Source organism: Corvus moneduloides, chromosome 4 (genome assembly GCF_009650955.1).
Source record: "Corvus moneduloides isolate bCorMon1 chromosome 4, bCorMon1.pri, whole genome shotgun sequence".
NCBI classification, from domain to species: domain Eukaryota; kingdom Metazoa; phylum Chordata; class Aves; order Passeriformes; family Corvidae; genus Corvus; species Corvus moneduloides.
In genome coordinates, this window is record NC_045479.1 from 64,232,452 (window position 1) to 64,255,065 (window position 22,614).

The 22,614-nt window shown below is 39.4% G+C and overlaps 1 protein-coding gene across 5 annotated transcripts in view; it reads left to right on the plus strand.

The window, feature by feature from the left end:
- The window catches only part of CD36 (CD36 molecule), a 36,189-nt gene extending 17,494 nt beyond the window's left edge, over positions 1 to 18,695 (plus strand). For all 5 annotated transcript variants that reach the window (XM_032106309.1, XM_032106307.1, XM_032106310.1 and 2 more), the window contains exons 3-14: positions 3,688 to 3,848; positions 5,908 to 6,052; positions 7,065 to 7,247; positions 7,397 to 7,488; positions 7,906 to 7,952; positions 10,248 to 10,317; positions 11,945 to 12,132; positions 12,948 to 13,066; positions 14,387 to 14,460; positions 15,137 to 15,191; positions 15,388 to 15,556; positions 16,259 to 18,695. In XM_032106309.1, coding sequence (XP_031962200.1) covers positions 3,688 to 3,848; positions 5,908 to 6,052; positions 7,065 to 7,247; positions 7,397 to 7,488; positions 7,906 to 7,952; positions 10,248 to 10,317; positions 11,945 to 12,132; positions 12,948 to 13,066; positions 14,387 to 14,460; positions 15,137 to 15,191; positions 15,388 to 15,552 — 1,299 coding nt within the window. In that variant the 3' untranslated portion in view covers positions 15,553 to 15,556; positions 16,259 to 18,695. The remainder of the gene's footprint in view (positions 1 to 3,687; positions 3,849 to 5,907; positions 6,053 to 7,064; positions 7,248 to 7,396; positions 7,489 to 7,905; positions 7,953 to 10,247; positions 10,318 to 11,944; positions 12,133 to 12,947; positions 13,067 to 14,386; positions 14,461 to 15,136; positions 15,192 to 15,387; positions 15,557 to 16,258) is intronic.
- The last annotated feature ends 3,919 nt before the right edge of the window (positions 18,696 to 22,614 follow it).

Consider the following 22,614-nt stretch of genomic DNA (forward strand, 5'->3'; position numbering starts at 1 on the left):
TCACTTTAGTTATGGTTTTTTTCCCCAGCTAGGTTGAACCACTCAAAATTATAGGTAGTGGATTAATTTGCTAGCACAATCTTTATCACCACTTCTCTAAGTTCTGCTTTCTATCTGAGTGCATGAACTCAGGAGTTTAACATAAGTCACATAATAATACTTAATTTATTAAAGTCCTGATGAATTGGTAATACAGAATGTTGAATGATTTGCCACAATGCCTCAGCACTGTACTGGGTTAGTCTCAGTTATTTTTAGAAATAAGGCTTTCAGTTGTAGCTATTATTATGTTTGCTCATCTGTCTCTTTACATATCTGTGATCTATGATTGGCCAGATTATATGTCCTCAGCTACTGGAGGCATTGGAAACGCTTCTAATTTAAAATTGTGTTTGTGACATTCATATGCCACTTCTTTATACAAACTAATGAAGCTAAAGCAACTGCTGGCTCTCAGAAGAACACGAGTGATCTAATCACATGTATTCCTGCATTATCAATTTTAAGTTTTATTTACTTCTTTAAATTTTATTATCAAGGATTGAAAAGGAATAAAAGTTGTGATCCAACAAAGCCTGAACAGAAAGGCTAATAATAAGCTAATAATCATCGCTTAAGAAGTAATAATAGCCATTCTTCCAGCTGCAAAATGGGAGCATTATTTGCTTTTCTTTAGCTTTACTTTTTCAGTTTTACAGAATTGTATTGTTTGTTTCCTCCACTTTATTTAGGCAGCCCAGCATACAATTTTGTTACAGCCCAAAGTATTTGTGTCACTTCTCAGTTCCCAGAAAATGGCATCTTTTGTCCATCTGGCTGGATTCTTTGTCAAGACAGAAACTTTGTCTTAAATTTTGTGTTCCTTCATCAGAAATCACGATGGCTTAGTTTGCTTTGAATCAACGAAGTACAGCAAGCTTCTACTGCTGACTGCTCAGCATTTCTTGAATTTACTTATTGCTAGTTGACCCACCTCTAGTGGGGGGAAAATTGTCAGAAACAGAAAGGGCCAGAGTTCCCACTGGTTTCACTCAATCTTGTGCAGTTAGGTCATGGGATGAATTTAGCTGTGTAGCAACTGTGTTTGTGTAGCTACTTTTGCTGACAGTAGTTAACTATTGTGCAAGATATTAGAGCTGATGCAGATGGACTAGGGAGTTGAGAAGTGTTTTGTACTATCAGTTGCATATTAGTTTCCTTTCATAACATCCCAAAGCACAGCAATGTTAATAGGGAACTATATAACTGCCCAGCCAGGTAGAGCGGTAATATTTAGGGATGGATTACTGGTGATCAAACAACAAAAACAAGGGGCTTGCTGGTGTGAGTGTATTAGTTTATTAAATGAAGACGTGAATAAGACGGATCTATGGATTTTATTGCACTTTAACCCACCATTTGCACTCTCAAAGTATGTGACAGAGCCCCATAAATGCCTCCTTTGTGGGAGAAATGTTATTAACAATAATGGCTAAATGCCACTGAAAATAATGGTATTGTTATCTTCCTTCCTCCTCTTTCTTTTGTCCTGCTGCTTCCCATGTATTAATACTGGTTCCCTCTACACACACCCCTGAGTCGAATAGCTAACTGGTAGAAAGGTGGCACAGAAAGCAAAAAAAAAAAAAAAAGGGAAATTATATTCCTTCTGTTTGGCAGGCAGAAACAGCTCCCTGAGGAATAAGAGCTGGTGCAAAGGAATAGGGTATCACATAGATCAAGAGCTGTGAACTGTGAGAGCCTGTTGCCCCTTTGGCTGCAGCACTGCCAGATTGGATCAGCTGTACCCTTGAAACATTCCCCAAGTGTGTCCACAGTGACATTAGCTCACAGTGAATGGTAGGCTGCAAATCCACACTTTGTAACCCAGCAGAGTGCAGTGGCAGAGTTGGCATATCATTCTGGACTGCTCCAACCTCTGGCAAAGGGCTATAAGGGGAAGGGGAATGGGTGGAGGGGAAGAATTTTAAAATGTAAGTGATACCACTTTAAGATCTGTTAAATTCATCTGTTGTCACAATGTGGAAACTTCTTTATTCTCTGTTCCTGAGTATTGTCTTCTAGAAAGATTAGTTTGTCTTCTTGACCATATATCTGCTAGAAATTTAACCATTTCCCTACTCCAGTTACGCAGTGGGAGGTCAAATCCTGGCATCTGTCCCTATCTTAGGACCCTGCTGAGTACAGATCACAGGCAGACTCTGGGCAGACTGAGTTGCACCTTTTATGTTATCCTGTTTCTCCCAGATTCTTGGAGCAATTCTCTGTGAAAACTGGGAAGGCGATTTCTGAATCATGTAAGCTTTTTCCTCTACATTCAGGAGCTGGTCTGCCCCATGCTGGGCCACAGCTGGGATAGTCTTTGACCGTGTGAGGTTCGAGTGCAAAGCCTCAAGATGATAACATGCTTGCTGCAGCAAGATTTCCTTCCCCTCTCACACAAATGCACATAAATTATAGCAGATATCCAGGCAGCAAGCCCAGTGCTTTACACCACCAGCAAGGTGTTTGCAACTCCACCATACAAACAGGCTGTTCACAGACAGAGCCTTGACTGTGTTATAAGTTCTCTAAGACATGGTATTTGTTTCTAACTGCAATAGTCATTAACTGGCAGTATCTATTTTGTTTAGGTGGTGATTGCTGAGTGAACTTCAGAGGCACAAACTTAAACCAGAAAAAAATCTAGTAACTTTTGATTTAAAATATCTTTCCTTGCTATCTAGAGAAATTAGAGCCTTTTAATTTCTGGGCTTTATGAGTTGTGCAAATGAGCTAATTCGTCTTCAATCACTCTAATAAAGAAAAGCATCTTTTATGTTGGAGACAGGCAGCCTAGATTTTTCTTCTTATTGGAAAACATTTTTATGAAGTTTTGCCACCAAGGGGAAAACTTAGATTTTCCCAAGGCTTTGGGAAAATCCTATAGAAGAGGCCTGATACAGACCAGGCAAAGCAGGCATTCCCCTGAATATACTTTAAAACTCTCCTCCTCACTGTACAGTCCTGAGGACTGAATTACCATTTGCCGTATGGCTGAGTGCCACAGACTTAACGCTGTTGATTCCTCTAGAGTGGTTCCTGATGTACTGTTTTGTTCCTTCTTCCCTAAATCTGGAAAATTTCCTAATGAAACGTTATCAGAATTAGAGAGATTTCTTAGAAGGTCTCAGTTTTGGTGACAAAAATTTTCTGTCAAAGGAACAGTCCTTCAAGAGTACTTTGTGACTTCTCTGGGTGCAAAATTATCTAGAGCTTGAAAAATCTTCAGACATTACTCTCATTTCCTCCCTTGGGCTACTTGCAGTGTATGAAAAGTAGTTTATGGATTCTATAACCTGCTGGGTATCATACAGTCATCAAAGATTTTCTCTTTATAAATAATCAGTGGTTTTGGCAAGTGTTTGAGAACTAAGGCAATGCCCCACCACAGCTATAGGAAAACTTTGCTGCCAGCTACATCAGTAATTGTATTGGTTTTAGGGGGACTCACTTTTGCTCTCACTGAACAGGAATGTCAAGCTGCCTCCAGACGTTGGCCAACTGGACTGTACATCTTGTACTGATGCTAAAATGGTGGTTTTTTTCGGTTTGCTGTGGAATCTTCAACAATCATCTAAAAAGTAAATGCATCTTTTCACTTGTCTCTTTTGTGGTTAATTTTAGTTTTGATTGTTGTACTTTCAGGAAGCTGTCATTGTCAATGGTACCACTGCTTTTCAAAATTGGCTTGTGCCAGGAAGCACAGTTTACAGGGAATTTTGGATTTTCCATGTCTTAAATCCTTCAGAGGTTATAGATGAAGGAGCTCAACCAAAATTTGAACAAAGAGGACCTTACACATACAGGTAAGAAAAGACCCTTCAATATGTGACATCATATCAGAAGTTTTGCTAAAGTCAGAGAAAGTTCTGCTGAGATAGAATTTATTTTTGAAATTCCAGCATTATACTTTAGTTAGACATGACCAAAATGCCTAAATTGCAGCTACACACAGCAATCCCAAACATCTTCTGGATTGTGTCTAACATAAGGAAAACACAAATAGAAATAGGTAATTGGATGTGAAGCTGCTTGCTCTTGTGGAAAACAGTAATTCATTGGCCACAATATCACAGAGGCAGTTGCATTCCTTCCTGTTCAGTTTTCACCAGCTTTATAGTAGGATAAAATATACCAGATGCCCTAAAACCAAGAGATTATCTTATCATCCATGCATCACTACTACTTACTTTAATAAAGTGGCTTCTTTTGTTTTTTCTCCTTTGTGACATTTTTAATCAATAGCTGTTCTTTTTTCAAATTTTCCTTGGGAAATCATTCCTTTTTCTGAGTGTACTAGATAGGGTGTAGATGCAGCAGTCTTCCCACGTTTAAGGGAGGTTTTATTATGTGTTTAATATTAAATGTGATGTTGGCATAGGACTAGTTGGTGCTTCCTGAGTAACTAAGCCCAATATTTGCTATCACTGGCACCCTTGTTAGGAAATTGCTTTCCTGTGATGATAGGGTATTTCTTTCTCCATAACTTTGAGGGTGTATATTGTATTCACAAGATAGTTTTCCATTTCAGCATCTACAGCCGAAGTGCCTTGATGCCTAAAAGCTTATTTATTTCTCAATGGAAAGAGAGAACTCTTAGTTCACAAAGTACCTAGGAAGACAGAGGAAAGGGTTACACAGGAATCAGGAAAAAGACAGTTAAGAAATACTGCAGAAGGTGAATTGCCACCAAACAGAAATGTTTTACTCTGGCGCTGATGGTGATGCTGGTTTTCTCAGGGACAAATCTGAGCCATAAGCCTGAATAAGACTAAGTAAGAAATGACGACTGTGAAGTGAAGGCTCCTCTCGCTGCTGCACTCATGCTTTTCTGGGATGTTGGGCCTACCTGAGTAGCTGTGACATTGAGTCTCTCTCGCTCTCATTCTCCCTTTAAATATTTAGTAATTTATTATAGTGTAGAACAGCTTGAAAACACATTAATTAGAAAGAAAAATTTCTCAACTTTCAGGTAGGTGCTCTACACATTAGGCTAATAATTAAGTTTAAAGGTATGCAAACCATTTCTGAGAAGCCAAGATCCAGCTGCTCTTCAGATAAGACCCACCTGCACTGACTACATCTGTACCGCGCGAAAATGCTCTCTGTACCTTTTGTACCCCCCCCACACTCATGCTGGAAGATCTGATGGAGTATCCTGAAGATCCCTGCTGAGTTGGAGCTGGGATAAACTATAGCATAGACTGTCATTTGATCCCTACTGGCTGCTGTCCCCACAGAGGGGTCAGCAAGGGGATGGGACTGGAAGAGAAGAGCTGAAGCTAGAACTGCAGCAGAGCTTTGTACCTTAGAGATCTGCTGACAGGGCATGACTGGCAGAACCTCGGTGGGACTGAAAAATTGCTTATAAATCTCTACATGCATATCAAATATGATCAAAGTAACCTTATGAGTTTAACCTGTTTTGTTGCAACACGTCTATCAGATTAAAATCTGTGTGTTTATGACTGTGTCACCCCCTTCTAATTACATGCAACCATGAAACAGCTTACGACAAAACATGACAAAGCATAATTCATTTAAAACAAAATATAAAAATGTGCAAGATCCATTAATGACAAAAAAAAAAAAAAAAGATATGTTTGTTTTCATTTTAGTATCAAGAAAACTATTCCATTTGGGAATAAGGAAATATTTCCAAAAGAACAGTATTTTGCAAAAAAATGAATTTTTGCATGTATTCATATGAAAAGTTTATAAACCTTTTAGTGGTTATAAAATGTTCAACATTCATTTTACCAAAATGTTCATCAACTTTTCAAAAACCTTCAGTCAGGCATGTTTATGTGTTTTCTCAAAAGTCAGACATTAAAAATATTCGCTGTTTGTGTTTTGTATTTCAAGGGTGCGATATTTACCCAAAGAAAATGTCACGGAAAATGAGAATGGCACAATATCCTACATGTTGCCCAACATTGCTAATTTTGAACCTGATATGTCTATTGGGACAGAAAATGACAACGTGACTGTCCTCAACCTCGCTGTTGTAGTAAGTAAAGAAAGAAAGCCATAGTGTCCAGAGACAAATGTTGAGTTACTGGAGGAAAGAGGGGAGAAGTTCATAGCATCACAGAGTAGTTTGGGTTGGAAGGGACCTTTAAAATCATCTAGTTCCAGCCCTCCTGTCTTGGGCAGGGACACCTTTCACTACAGTGTGTTAAAAGCTCAAAAAATGTCCTCCTCGTCAGTTTTAGCATGGAAATAAATCAAGAGTTTGCGGATGGGTTCCCTTGGTGTGTGAGATACAGCATGAACAGTACAGGGCGGATTTGCCATGCTGTTTCCATAATACCATTAGGCCTGCTTAGCAGGGGAGGCTGCATTAATTCCCACATCCTGTGTCTGCATGGCCTCACCACCACAGAGCTTGGGCCCCATGGTGCAATCCTGGAGCTCTCCTGTCCTACTGAGATATTAGTTATTCAAAGAAGAGCACAGGGATCTTCACCTAGAGTAGTGCTGGAGCCTTTTTAGTCGAGGTGTTTTTGTCTTATCAAAGGCTGACAGTGTTTGCCTTTACAATTTTCATATTTATATTCAGCCCTCGTTGTATTGCAACTTTCTGCTGTCTTCATGTGAGTGCTCAGGATTCTGTGAGAAGGTGTCTGCGAGGGGCAGAGTGTGAAGATGCTTGGTGTAAACATAAAATAGAACCATACCAGCAGTCACAGAATCACAGAAGAGCCCATGTTGGAAGGCAGAGCAGATGGGTCTCCAGGGCTCCCTGTGAGCCTGTGAGCTTCAGCTGTTCTGTCATTCTGTGATTAGGGCTGATCTAGTGAACTCATGTAATCAGTCAAGAAAAATTGTCTGCTTTTGTGTAACCAGTATGGCAAGTAATTGTTTTGTTAAGTGTCAATTTTATGTAGAAACTTAACTTCGAGGGAGCTGCAAATCTGGGAACTGGCTTTACCAGACATTTCTTAGAGTCAGTCTCTGTATTTTTAATTAAAAACACATGCGGACTTTTATGCTAAACGTTGATTTTATTGCTGTTGTAGGCTGTACCTGCCGTGTTTCCAAGTACTTTTATGCAATCAATAATAAACACTTGGATTAAATCTTCTAAGTCAGCCATACTGCAGAACAGAACAGTGAAAGAAATACTGTGGGGGTACACAGATCCCTTCTTAGACAGTGTCCCCTTCCCTGGTGTGAACCCAGTTGTGGGAGTCTTCTACCCGGTAAGTGAAACCAATGAAGAGGCAATGCCTTCAGTTACCGTTCAATGAATAAAACTTAAGACAGCTGCTCTGAGGAAGAAAGATCTGACAAAGCTATAAATTTGTTCAATATTTCTAACTGTTATTCCTTCTTGTTGCATCTGTTACAGTATAATGGGACAAGTGATGGACCTTACAGTGTCTATACTGGGACAGAAGATATTTCAAAAACAGCAATAATAGAAAGCTATAAAAATAAAAGGTAACATAGCATTGTAGATAAAAAATACATATTTTCAATGTTTGGCTTTTAAGAGTTGATTCACTAGGAGCTGTAGATAAATGGAAAATCCTTCAATGATTCAAAGGAAACAGGATCAAGCCCTGGTCTTAGCAAAACCATCTCTTTCTTTCAGCTGTTAATAGTTCTGTTAGGAGCTTGGACTTAAAACAGTTATTGATTTTTTGAGACAAGTAGTTACTTCTGTTTTGCATGCTTAAGTAGCTAGATTGCTTTTATCCTATTCTAATGGATCCTATAATTTATCTGAATAAATCCTTTGCCTTTGCTAATGGGTCAGGCTTATACTGGAACAGTTATATTTGGCAATACAGGTAATTAAATTGCTTACCTGGTATAATTTATTATATGCAGCATGACTTTTATTTTACCCTACAGGACTCTTTCGTACTGGCCGGATCACTGTGATATGGTTAATGGCACAGGTGAGCCTATTAAACATTTTAGAACTTCAACACTTTTCTTGATATTGCAAGGGAATAAAGAGATACAATATTTAAATTAACTCCCCGGGGCTTTGCCAGTTCGGTATTCTATATATTAAGTATCTATATATATGCATACATACTACTACTATGATATATGCATATGTGTGTGTCTATTAAAATATATGAATTATTTATTACTGTACATTATTTTCCATACACAAGGACACAGCCTCTACATTTAGGGTAGATGTGGAAGAGAAACAAAATTATCCAGTTCTCTTGTTTCTACTAATTATTTTCATTGTACAATATAATTAAGATTCTTTTTCTTTGCTATAACAGTTGAAAATTATCTTTGCATTTTAATAATGCACATTCATTTACACTGTAGAAAATTTAATTAAATGCACCAGAATGGACATCCTGATATATGAAAAGAAATTGAGGCAACAAAGGAGGCTGTCAGATGAATGGCTTGTAGACCACTAGAAAGTGAACAGCAATGAAGAAGAAAAGTAGTTTAGACTGGGATGAGTAGACTGTAGAGGAATATTTTTGAATTTGCTTTTGGAATTCATATGTAAACAGCTGAGTTGTTCAAGATACATTTGTTGAAGGTGATATTTTTCTTTTTGGTAAGTTGAAAGCATTGCTGTGAGGACACCACAATCTGTGGAGCTGAGGCTGGTAGGTGTCTGGTGGAGGCTTTTGGAGAGAGCTCCAGACCTACAGTAAATGAATATCAAAACAAGCAGGCTTTTCTGTTGGGTTGTTCTGTTTGGGTTTTTCCCTCCATTTTCCATTCTGCTTTACCTGGCATAGATAATGTTCCTTATAACCCAGATCATGCAACAAGTATTTGAAGTATTTAAAATACATCACAAGAATCTGATTTTCCAAAAGTCTGGGAGCCATGAAGGAATAGTTCCTTTTTAAATTGTGTAAATAATTTTATAAGAAACAGTATTTTCTTACATTCTAGGACTTGCCTTCTTTCTTATGGGGCCTGGCATCTTTTTTTTTTAGCCAGGGTCATCTTTTTGTTGATTCTTCTTCCATAGCTGATGGAATAAACATATGCTACCAAGTAATTAAGTGCTCCAGTACAGTGAAAATGAGCTTTTACTTGTTAGCAAAGATTGCTGCACAGTTTGCAAGGGCATTCAGTGTGACATTGCTGTGTTTGGAGATGCAACAGGTTTAAGAAGTCTTGTAAATGTGAGAATTCTTTATCTTGTAAGCTTTCACATGAAAGCTCAACATGTATAGTATAAGAAAATACATATATATAAAAATATGAAACAGTATAATTGTACAGGGCTTGACATGAATCCATGTTTGCCAACCTTACAAGAATGCCAAGATTTAGAAACAGAGTGTGTGTTTAGGATGATCTTGAATCTTTGAAAAAAAGTGCTTCTGTCAGCAGTGGGCAAGTGGCAATATGTAATTTAGCTTTCTTGCTCTTGCCAACTAGATTCAAAGATATCACAGATGTTTGCAATTGTTTGGTTATGGCTGGTGACTAAGAAACTAAACAGAAATTGTTGCAAAAACTAACAAATGTACTGGTTACAACACCTTAATGGGGAAAATGGCAGACGCTCATTTTACGTAACTGAGTGCTTGCAGTGCAGAAATACAAATCTGAGTGTCTGCACTCTTTTTTGTAACAAGTTGAGAGAAAGACAAAACCAAAGTGCTATCCTCTGACTTATTCTGCCTACCTACCATGGTTTGAGGTGGACTGTGCTCTAGAAGTGGCTTCCTCCTCTCCATTAGTTCTAGAAGGGCCTCAACTTAGAGGCCCACTTGAGCAATCTTTGGTGAAAAAGGTTTAGCACTGATGATTAAGTAGACAGTGTTGACGGCTGCAGCTGTGTTCCTTGTAAGCGCTGAGTGTCATAACTGCAGGTGACCCAAGCTTCTCTAGGAAGATTTAGGTCTATAGACTGCATGAACCTTGAAGCAATGGCAATAGGTATTTGGTTTCATATCAAGCAGAATTTTTTTTTTAAATCCTCAGTTTTACATGGGCTTGATCATACAGCTTCACGTCTGGGGGGAGGGGGGAAGCTACTGTATCTTGGCCACTTTCAAGAACAATTACATCTTATCTTTGAAGTGCCTGTTAATGTGCAATAACTTACATAAACATTTTCCCCACATATGACTCATATTGTTTACGTTTATCACAGCTTTATAGGACAGTAGCAGCTGAGTATTGAGCTAGCAATTAAATAAGGTCTATTAAGTAGAATTGCTTTCAAGCTCTTCTTATTTTGTTCACAGATGGAGCATCCTTCCCACCATTTGTTAAGAAGAATCAGGTACTACGCTTCTTCTCCTCCGATATTTGCAGGTAGGCTGGTCCTTTCCTGGAGTGTGTTCACATGTTCGTGTCGCACTGCACGCTCTTTGTTTTCGGAAGGTGGCTGCAGTGGCTGTGCTTGGGCTCAGGTCAGCCAGGCAGTGCAATGTAAACTTTTCATCTAAAACACAAGTAAAGTTATGAGTTGTGGTCATGATTCAGAGCCTGATTCTTCCACTTTTATATATGTCAAGTAGCAAGTTATTTACAATGTGCTTTATTTCAGCCACTTACAGATGTGTATTCAGGAAAATGTGACACTGTGAGCTATTAACGATCTGTAAAAGGAATTGAGGGCCGCAGGATTCAAATCCTGAGCTTCTTCTAAGATCAGGACCTAGCCTTGTTTGGTCTGAGAAGGTAACAGGTACAGCAGAGTCCAGTTAGGTCCATCTTTGGCATTTCTGGCGAAAATCATCTATACAGAACAGCGTTCACTGTCACTCAATAGATACTCAAAATTGTTTTCTCACAGGATATTTTTACGTATTTTATTTTTATGTGTTTACAAACAAACAAGCCTGCTTAATGCATCCAGTGCTGATGACTTTTAAACCTGCTGCTTCTGCTGGGCTATCCAGTGTCCCCGAGTTTTCCAGTGGGATCTCTGAAAGAAGTGTTAAAGATGTAAAGTGCATCACAGTGTATTAACTTGGGACGTTGAAACCCTTTATTTCTTTTGCTGCCTGGAAACAGATGCTTCCTTTTTACTAGGTTTAAAGTGGGCCATTTGCTTTGCAGAGTGTTTGTTTCCAAAGATCAGTGTTCTTATGAGGAGTTAAACGAGTTTTTTGGTGAAGCATTTTTTTGCCAAACTGGAAAACATTTCCCAAGTCGTGGAAAAGAGAATTCTATGCAGGGGAGAAATGATACAATTCTTTGGATTGATTGCACACAGTTTGAGAGATCCCTCCAGCCATTTAACTCTCACAATTCATGAACACTAAAGGACAGTAACAATTGCCTAAAGGTCCTGCAGAAGCAGGGTCAGGAAAAATTGTCCTGTCCATGTTGCAAAACCCTTTTGTTGGCTGCAATGCAAAGTGTTGGTGTCCTGGTTACATTACTGTGTAGCAACCATGTCTCTGTACCATCTGATAATGAATTAGCAAAAAGAAGCTGAAGTAGTATTCTGATTCACTTGCAATGGGAAAAGGTTATATGCAGGATGTTGCCTGCATCATAAAGCTTAGACTGTCACGAGGTCAGCAAAAAACTATATCAGAGATGATTTATATGGATAAGCATCTCTACTGTAGTCCAGAAACTTTCAAAAACCTCATAATGACAGTGGGTATAGAAATGTGTAGGGAAAAGACATCTCAATTATTTTGCTAGTTTTTGTTATTAGTATTTGAACTTTTGTCTGTCTTTTTGTGTATTGTCATGCTCATCTCTGAGCTTGTACATCCTTTTGTGAAAATGTGGAATATTCTTTAGTACAGAGGAACAATCCTACAATTCTCTGAACAGTGTGGCAGGAACCTGGACATTGGCTCCCTGGGAGGGGGAGTTTCTTTTAAGAGAGAGGCAGCTGGGGGACCCTTCAGGAGCATTGGCACCAAATCAGACTTTTAATCCAAATGGGTGAAACACATTTCTCCTCTTTTGTGTTCAGATCGATCTACGGAGTTTTCCACAGCAAGCAGGTTGTGAAGGGAATCACACTCTATCGTTTCATAGTTCCTCGTGAAGCATTTGCATCACCAGCTGAAGTCAGAGACAATTATTGCTTCTGTACGGATCCAGTCATATCAGAGAACTGCACATTAGCCGGAGTCCTGGACATCAGTGCCTGCAAAGCAAGTATGGTGGTGACACAGTACTGCTACACAAGCCATTTAACTGGGGACAAGGCACTTGTCCTGTAGCTGAGGTGTTACTCTGAGATCCAGGATGTTTGTGTTTGTTTGTGAATTTTTCCACAGATTGCTCGTGAGACCCCCTCACATTTCTTCAGCCTCATTGCCCAAAATGAGGACGATAATATTTCTGTATTTTGCATAGTGCTATGCAAAATTGGGATACCATAGATTGTGTACTGAAACTGCAGGAATGTGTGTAGAGGAAGGAAAGGAGGGGCTGTGTGTAAAAGCCAGAGATAGTCACAGTCCTTGTGTTTGTGGGAATTCACACACACGGCGGGGGTGGGTATGTACACAATTACATACACATTCAGAGACTGAGAGACAATACTGGCTTAGTTTGGTGTTGGTAAAATAAATATATACTGAGTCTGCACTTGTTGCAGAGTGAACTGCGAGGGGTCCCTTCAGGCTAAGACGAGATCATGAACGTGGGGGGAAACATTGACAATCTCCTCACCTCAGCATGAAACTGGGAGCACTGCCAGCTCCACAGTGTAGGCACAGACAAGCAGGGTTTGTAGCTGCAGTTTATTTCACCATGCAGATTTTTCTCATGACTGAAAATGTCACTGAAATGCTTGAATTTTGTTTTTTTGGTTGGGTTGGGGTTTTTTTGGGTGGTGGGGTTAGACTATTAACATTTTTATCAGGATTGTACATCTATATAGCAAAACTATGTTTGGAAAATGACCTGTGAAAATGAGCGCCAAAGCAAGGCTTAATGATTCAAGAGAGTTTGTTTTTTTTCAATAGAAAGACCGGTATATATCTCTCTTCCCCATTTTCTTCATGCAAGTGAATCTGTATTGCATAATGTGGAAGGCCTGAGCCCAGATGAAAAGGAGCATGAGACGTATCTGGACATTGAGCCTGTAAGTCCAAGTACTTAATACTTGTACCTTGGGAAACTTGCAGTGTTTAAATTTAATAGTAGTAGAATTGGCCTTTTGCCAGAGGGACAAGCAAAAGATGCATTATTTTCATGCTTGCTTTTCTAAGGTCTGCTCTCAAAGTGGGATAGTTTCAGTAGGGGAGATTTAGAACAGAACTTGATCTCATTCTGACCTTCAAAGTTTTGAAAATTGGTTTTGATTTTGACTTACTGGGAACGTGGGATTGAATAGATTCTTCAAACTGTGAAGTATGTTGTAGCTTTTCTATAACTTCTCTATACTTAAAAGTTATAGAAAATTCATATTCTATGAAACTTCTGTTTCCTCTACACTTAATTTTTAAAATTTTTCTATAACTAGCCATTTTTGGATAATTACTCTCTCAATTGAAACTAAATAAACATACATGAGTTTATTTCCAATTGGTAGAACTCTAAACAGGCTGATCTAAATAGACGCAATTCAAGTCTTTGTGACTTGGATTGTCCAACAGATCTCCCAAACAGAATGAATTTATTTTGATTTCTTAAAATTTACCTCTATTTCTGTTTCAGTGATTCAGTTAACTTCAAGTGTATTTACCAAAGTTTTCTAAATTGTATGATGAATTCTAAGGTTCCAAAATTCTATTTTGCTCTATTTTGAATGAAAAGGCAAAATTGAGAATTTCTCACTAAAATTTGGCAGTTAAGCTATGTAACTTCAATGAGGAGATATGAAGTTAAATCTTTGTTTCACCTTATTTGGAGTAGAAAAATCAAGATTTTCCTAAATATTACACAAAATTTTCAAGGATTACAGCCTATTTTTTTTTTTTTTTTGTGAAAGACAGAGACAGGAAAAAAGATATGAAGAAAAGATTTGACCTTTGTATAGATATGATATTATAGATATGATGTAGATAGATATTGTCACTGATATGAAAAGTTTGTTTTCTGCCCTATGCAAGTTAAATGTCCTCCATTTTGAAAAAGAAAATCTAGCTGCTTTTTGGTGCAAAAAAACCCTGAAATATATTTTTATATGAAATATAAAAACGACTGATTTAGTAGTTTTAGCCTTTGCCTTCAGATTTAAATGTAAATTACAGAAGTAACTATGGTAAAGCCACAAAATTAGAACTTCTGTGAGAAATGAGAAACCCTTAGAAACATGACCATTTCATAAAAAACTAATCCTTCCAAACATAAGGATAAAATAATCCCAAAGTGCTTTCGGACACAGTCCATATTATAGGCTTTCGCATCTAATTAAAAAATCTAAATTAATGTTTTGTTGGTTTTTTTTCACTGGTTTTAGGTGACTGGTTTTACACTACGATTTGCAAAAAGGCTGCAAGTAAACCTCCTTGTGCAGCCTTCAACAAGAATTGAGTAAGTGCTACTTCATTATTTTATTTTTAATGAATTTTTAAGAGGGCTGATTGGTCTATGAGAACATCAGTAGAAATGTCTTGGAGAAGAAGGAATAAAAATACTTTCCTGAAGCTTGTTCAGAGCAAATCTTCCAGAGCGGGACACTGCCCAAGCATTTTAACACACATTTGATTTCTCTACAGAAGCTTACAAGGCAACATGTTCTTAAAAGTAGCATTCTTATAAAACCCAAATGGGAGCCATGAGGATGAACACAAAAGACAAATGAGACAATGAGAAAGAGAATTTATGTATTCCCTCTCACTAAATGTTATTATCACAAGGGTCAATGGGTCTCTAGCTGTTTTTTTTCCTCTTCATTGGCTCAAATGTACATGGATAGACACACCTTTGGCATCCTGTACATATGAACACCACACAGATCTTCAACCCTCTCTGTGTCTGACTGCCCAAATACAGAAGATTAGGCAGAAAATGGTGTTTGCCCAATATGTAAAATGACAGTTATTAATTGTAGTTTTGGTTTGGTTTGTGTTTTTTTTCACTCCAAAAGTATATTTAAAAGGTACACCTTGAAGTCAGAAATACAGTTAGAGAAGAAAAACGTTTAAGTGGAGACTGGGCTTATGTAGCAAACTAAAAGTAACATGCTGTACTTATTTTCTCATTTCAGTCCTTTAAAAAAAGTTAAAAACCCCTATGTGTTCCCTCTTCTTTGGCTAAATGAGGTTAGTATATTTTATGTCTATTAATATTCTCTGTTTTAAAACAAACAACCAAAAATCTACCTAGCTTTTTCAGTCTTGGTGCCCTGAAACTGGGTAATTAAAATTGTGCTGTGATTTGCACCACACCAAGAACATATTCGGCAACTGAGGTCTTGCATATCTACCTTTCACTGACGATTTTCTTGCACATTTTCAGTCTGCTGTTATTGGGGATGAGAAAGCAGAAATGTTCAGAGCTAAAATCTCCAGTCGGCTCCAGCTGCTGAGCACGTTGCAGATGGTGTTAATAATCGGAGGCTCTGTGGCGTTCCTGGCGTTCTTGGGGTCCTATTTCATTTTCAGGTCGAAGAAATTAAAATAAGTAGGTAAGCACTAACAGCTCAGTCCTCAGCAGTGACTTCTCCTCTGGGTTTCAAGAGTTCAGAGTCATTACCTATTTCACTGTTCTTTTTTTTTTTTTAATGTGCTAGAAAATTCAGTAGTTGTTCTTCAAGAAATCATCCAGTTTTCAAGTTCTCTTCCCATCCTGTATCTTTCAGGATGCTCTTAACTCGGTGTGGGGGGGGGGATCGGGAACTACATCAGAAGAAGAAGATTTTCATTCGTTTGTTGTGATTTCTTTAAAATCAACATTTTGTCCAAGACTGTTAAACTGTTCAGAAGTGTCCTCTAGCACCTCTCTGAGACAGAGGCCACACAGCTGCAGATTCCTGTGCTCTGCCAGGACATCCCCCTGTCCGAGGTTCAGAGAACCTGCTGTAAATTACACTTTCTATTGAGTGATGGTTTCTCACTTCCTCTCGGTGGTGCGTCAATGTTATGTTGGTCTGAACACTTCCTGAACATTCCCGGTTCAAAAAGGCAAAATACACTCCCATCAGGGGTAGACTAACCAAGTAGTGGATGAATGTGCTAGTATCTGGGGAAACAAAACACATTTTTGGAATTTTTTAAAAGAAGTGCAGAGACATGAATGTTGTGGTAAGAAGTGTGCTATACTAAAGAGATATTCTTAAGCTGAAGACTTACCTCACCATATGCTGAATTCTGATTTTATTTCACTACAGGTAACAAAAGACTTCAGAGGTAGTCACTGTTTAATTGAAATTTCAGCCAAGCAGCTCGTTAAAATTCAGAGACAAAAGGTATGATTCAAAGCACAGTCAATCCACATGCTATGGAATTCAACACACTTTTCCATTTTGAGAAGACCAGCTTACTAACCCAAATAAGCTGATGTTTTTGAAGGTCAACATATCTGACATCACTAAAGAGGCCACTGTGGAAAATACACTTTCAAAAAACTTTATTTGAAACTTGTTATACATTTTAAATTGCATTCAAGCAGACTGAAATTGAGGTGCAGTTGGATTTTAGTCCCCCTTCTGCCATTTATGCAACTTGCTACTCATTTTCTTCTGGATTTGCAAGAAAAATGAAAGCCGCTTGCTGATGTTCCGTCTCTGAGCACAGGCTGGGAATGACAACAATTTGGAGCTCATGCTGTGCTCTACATGCTCTCATTGCAATATTTCTCTCTGTTCCTTTAAGGAATGGAAGCTGCTGCAATAGAACTGCTCTCTGTCCTCTATTCAGGGATGTGAATTGCATTGAATGTGAAGTTTATAATGTAAAGTTACTAACTGTAATACATGAAGTTTATAAAAGACTAAAATACGTGTTTTATACAGTTTTTATGGAGATGGATCATAGATACACCACAGTTCTCCATATGTTGATGGAGATCATCAACATTTGACTCCACAGCTGTTTATTAATCTGAATCACTCCCTAACTCCCAACCTACTCCACTGCTCTTCCCGTTGCCTCTTGTGAGCTCTTATTTCTGGCTCTTGTTTGAACACCAGCCTCTGCACTGCTCTAAGGCCACTTTTCCCAAAGCGTCCATTGGAGAATGATCTGATATGTCACCTGACAGACCAAGAGAAAATATTCCAAATTGCTTCAGAGAGAGGAAGGACTGAGATAATGATTTTGATAAATGTCAGAGGGTTCCGCTTGCTGTAGAAGCACATAAATGAAAACAGGTAGCCCCAATCACTTATTGATAAACCACCTGCTGTTAGGAAATTTGTGCATTTATTTAATGAGGTGTATCAGCCTGTAGACAGGTACCAAGCACTGCTGTCTGCATAAATAGTTGACTTTTTCATTTGATCTGAATGCTGTATTTTATTCTGAGAGTCAGTGGGGCAAATACGGAGTGTTGTGGGGTCTCTTCTTTTTCCATGGACTCATTAAATTCAGAATAAGAGCCTAAGTTAAGCATTTTCTATGATTTCTTTTTGGATTTTTTTGTCCCCTTATTTAAGAACTGCAAAAAAAAGGGAAATAAAACATAGTCTTCCTCTCATGTCCTGCTGTTTGGAAACAATGCTACAATGGACTATAAACCACAAAGCTAATACAGGGCAATGTCTTTGGCTGGGTATCTTTAGTAAGATGTTCTTACCTTTGGAAATAAAGGGAAAATCCAACTGATTATAATGCTGGTGTTTTATTGTTTTATTCCATTGTTCCTTGTGGACAAAGTTTTGTAGCTATCAGCAGAGCTGATGAGTCACAGAAATCCCAAGACGTTCTTCGTGAAGGTGAGGTCTGTGAGGTACATGGCTGCACTCTTTCCTGCTGCGAGCTGGAAATGCCAGCTACCAGGGCAGCTGGTGTGACACTGGAGGGAAGGGCTGCTGTCAGCCCGTGTATTTGATTACTCATGGTGCTGGCTAGTCAATGGAAAACAATACCTTTCTCTCATATCCACGTTATTGCCGGTGTCATGTATGATGCTCTGTTCCCGTATTAGTCTGGGGGCAACTTGACACAACTGAAGGCATCCCTAGAGTCCTATGGACTGGTCAAAATAGTATGAGGGCAGCTAAAGTCATTAAGCCACATCTCCTCTGAGATAAACACAGCTCTGCCGTGGTTCAAGATCTGACACCAACTTTTTATAATAAAATGTCTTTTGTGCCAGCATCTAACATGAAAGGAAAAACAGCAGTGCTCCTGTGGTTTTTGATATGCTAACATTTCAGCTTAATTTTATTTGACTTCAAGTACCTTGTCAGTAAGTTAGTGTTTGCTTTACTAGTGTTGTTTAGTGCTGTGTGGTGCTCCAGCAGCAGTGATCGAGCAAGTCAGGCCATGATTTTAAATGTCTCAGGGCCAAATTTTATATGGACAGAACTATATGTTTGTCCATATGTGTAATCTCATTGATCTCAATGCAGGTTTGGGCTTTTAAACTATGTCCAGCATCTAGACTGCACTTGAATTATTATTTGTTGTTATTTTATCCAAAACATCAGTTACAGTTATTGTTATTTCATGATACTAAGGCTAATGTTAAGTACTTACATTTGTTCAAACAGTGCAGGGTAAACTTTCATTAGAAATGTAAATGAAAATACAAATAAAATAAAGCTCAAACCTTCTTTCTGATATCCTTATGTTTAATTGTAAATAAAGCCTTCTGTGTTGAATAATGTAGTCCTTGCGTCTCTTTTTTTGGTATTTTGGGGTATGCGTTCTTTTTCTAGAAACTGATTTTTTAAATTGATGAATAACTGAGCTTACAGCTAACCTTGTTAAATCATTGAACTCTGGCACACAGCAGCTTCCTAGAAGAGCATGTTGCTACATGAAACATGAGAAATACCAGTGACATACAGCATTTATTTTGTCTGTTGGTCGGAACACAGTGCTAATAACACCAACACTGTGCATTCGATCCTCGTGTGGGCAATTCACAAGAGTACGATTCGATGATCTTTGTGGGTCCCTTCCACCTCAGAATATTCTGATTCTGGGATTTATGTTCTGGATCACAAAAAGGAGAAGACTTTTTGGAAAAAGGTGATCACCAGCACATCTAAACTGAAGCAATTGTAAAACAGACCCAGGAAGCCAAGCTCAGAGAGAGGCCTGTTTTCAAATCTCTGAGCTGGATGTGTTGGCAGGATGGTGTTAGTACATCCAGCTGCACATTACAACAACCTTCCCTGGCTCGGCTGGCCCAGCAGGTCAGGTAGGAGGCAAGAAGGGCTATGCTCATGCCTCATGTTCCCCACCCACCCCAGGTCCTACGTGTGAAAGTCAGATCTGACCCAAGATCTAACAGCCCACACACTTACACCCCAGAGCAGCTATGCCAGCTCTTGATCTCTAATTTTAATTATGCATTCAAAGCCTGTCTTAAAACCTGTTCTTCCCAGCTAGCTTACCACTGTCTGTTAAGGTAATATAAATGTGTTACTCTACCCTGAAAAAGAAAGAAAATTAATGCCTTTTATGTTCTTTTAACTGTGACAGTAGGCAAGGGCTTGTTTTATTGACAGGTGTGCACATCAGCATATTAAAAGAAAATAAATTTAATAAAATATTCTTACAGCTTTTTTTTTTCTCAGTAGCCATATAAAACCAGAAACCAGAAAGATAAATGACTTGCACATACCAAATGCAATCTGCATTTATAAATAAATGCCATTATTTTTCTATTCTCTGTTCCCTCTTTGCCTATCAGTTGGCCCTGTGATGCTCTGCTGGTTTCACCCTCTCCCAGCAATAACCAAGGGAAGCAGGGATTTACAGACAACACCACGCTGGGCCCTTTCTCAGTTCCATTTTGTGATAAAAAAACCCAAATGCTTTGCAACAGGCGCCACCCAAAGGGCATCCAGGCTTTCACAAGTTCTCCTGCTTCACTTAAGAATGAGCAGTCAAAAATTAGGCTGATTATGATTAAGTTTTGCTACCTTTGCCAGTTAACATCACGAGATACAATTACAACATCTGTAAAGCAGTACAACAAAAAGTCCATCATAAGTGTCTGCTAGATAACAGGTTGTCAGAATGCAGCTCTAAGACAAATTTTTATGGCCATTAATATTCTGGAGTGTTTTGCTAAGACCAGGGTTTCCTTTAAGTTCTATGAATCGGTGCTTTTATAAAATACCTGGTTGATATAACTAAGCCCACCCAAAGTTTCTGGGACTCTATTTCTTGCCCAGCATCCCTTGTGTAACACCAAGGATGTGTGGGCAAATCAGGAATTTCACAGAGATTTGTGTGTGCTCTTTCATGTGACTTAGATTTTGGAGGTTCCTTAAACACATTTGCAATTTAAATTCTACTAAAATATTTATGTGTAGGACTGGGAAAGTCACCCTTACTTTGCCCTCATAATTTTTCCAACCGGAAAGCCCCCATGTGAATGCTCCTGAAGTTAAATTTCTTGATTGATTTAACTCCTTCATGATTGAAGCTGAAACCAGCAGCAGAAAGTAAAAGCCTGCTGGAGATGCAGGTTCTCTTGAGTGCAGACATTTCCTGTGTGCTTACCACAAATGTGGAAGCATATACTTTTCCATGGATTCACTCCACAGGTGTACCTATCTTTACACTGATCAAACACCAGGTCTGTTTTGTAAAATCAGAAGTTATCGCTACAATTAAAGCACCCCCTCCACAAACATGCACTGTGTTGTGTCAGGAGCTACATTTTGTTCTGCAGTCTTGACAAGCTCGCCCTGGTTGTCTTCATGTCTGACAGAGCCAATGGACCCACTGCTGGCCAAGGCCGAGCTGACCATCAGTGACAGTGGTAGTGCCTCTGGGATAACATAGTAAAGAAGGGAAAAAAGTTGCTGTGCAGGAAAAATTGCAGCTGGAGACAGTAGTGAGAATATGTGAGAGAAATAGCCCTGCACTGACCTCCAGGTCAGTGGAGAAGGAGAGGAAGGAAGTTCTCCAGGTGCCGGAGCAGATTCTCGTGCAGCCCACGGTGAGGCAGCTGTGCCCGTGCAGCCCAGGGAGGTCCACAGGAGAGCAGAGATCCACCTGCAGTGTGGAAGACCCCATAACAGAGCACACGGATGCCCGAAGGAGACTGTGGCATTGTGGGAAGCCCATGGTGGAGCAGGTTTGCTGGCAGGACTTGCAACCCTGTGCCTCACTGTAGCATTGTGTTCCTGAAGGACCTCAGCTCATGGAAGGGATGCACGCTGGAGTGGTTCATGAAGAACTGCAGCCTGTGGGAAGGAATCCATGTGGAGGACTGTCTCCCATGGGATCGAGCCTGACCTGGAGCAGGAGAAGACTGTGAGGAGTCCTTCCCCCAGGGAGGAAGAGGCAGCACAGGCAACATGTGATGAACAGACCACAACCTCCACTCCCTGCCCCCTGTGCCACTTGCCGGATGGAGGCAGAGAGTTGGAAATAAAATTATGGCCAGTAAGAAGGGAGGGGTGGGGGACAGATTTCTAAGATTTGGGTTTATTTTTCATGATCCTACTCTGATTTAATTGGTAATATATCAAAATTGTTTCTCCAAGTCAGGTTTATTTTGCCCAGGATGGTAACTGGTGACTGATCTCTCCCTGTCCTTACCTCGACCCTTGAGGCTTTCATTGTATTTCCTCTCCCCTGCCCAGCTGGGGAGGGAAGGGATAAACTGGCTTTGGTAGGCACCTGATGTCCAGCCACAATAGTCCACATGCTTCCATGCAGCAAAGCTTGGGAATGCCACATACCTGGCAGAAGCGGCAGAGATCAATGCTTTTTAACTCTCTGAGTCACTGTTTGCAGTGTAGGAGTAATGTGCAAGCTGTGGAGCACTCCCAAAGGCAAACAGTGAAAAACTTTGAATGAGAAATGAGAGTTCCATATTTGCATTTTATTTTCAAGCAAATACTGAGCTGAAAGAGGAAACACTGTGCAAGGGACACCTGCAGCTTGTTCTTTCTGTATTTACAGGGAGGGAGTACTGAGGACTCTTCCCTGAGTTCTCCTATATCCAGGAAAGGAAAATGAAAGAACGGAGATTTTCAAATTTCTCCTACTGTGCCCTCGCAACATTGATTCCTGTTCCTTTAGAAAAAGAAGGAAAGGGACTGCGGAGTTCTAATAAGACTTTCTTCCATTGCACAATAATCGTCCAACCAAACATTTCTGAACCCTCTGCTTCCATTCCTATTTGTTAAATGCTGGGAATCTCAACTTCCCAGTTTCATCATGCAGTCTCAGTGATGCTCACTAGATGGCAATACAATATCTAGACAGCCCCAAATTCTCTGAATATCCTGAAATATCCTGTCCAGAACAGCTCGCCCTGCGCCAGGTTTTGGGTGGATACACTTGGACATGCTGAGCCTTCAGCTCATTAATCCAGAGCATAACAAAATACGCCTCACATCACTGCCTCACACAGCATGGATGGTTGCAACATTTCCACAAGAAACAATTATTATAGAGCCCTTACCACACCATCAGAGCACCAGCTCTCACTTTCCCTCCTTTTCTTAGTCCAGAAAACTTACCTGCTGTGATTCTCCCTGCTTCCTGTGGCTCTAAGGACACCTGACCGTGACCACAAGCATTTCATCTCAGTTTTACTAGAAATGCT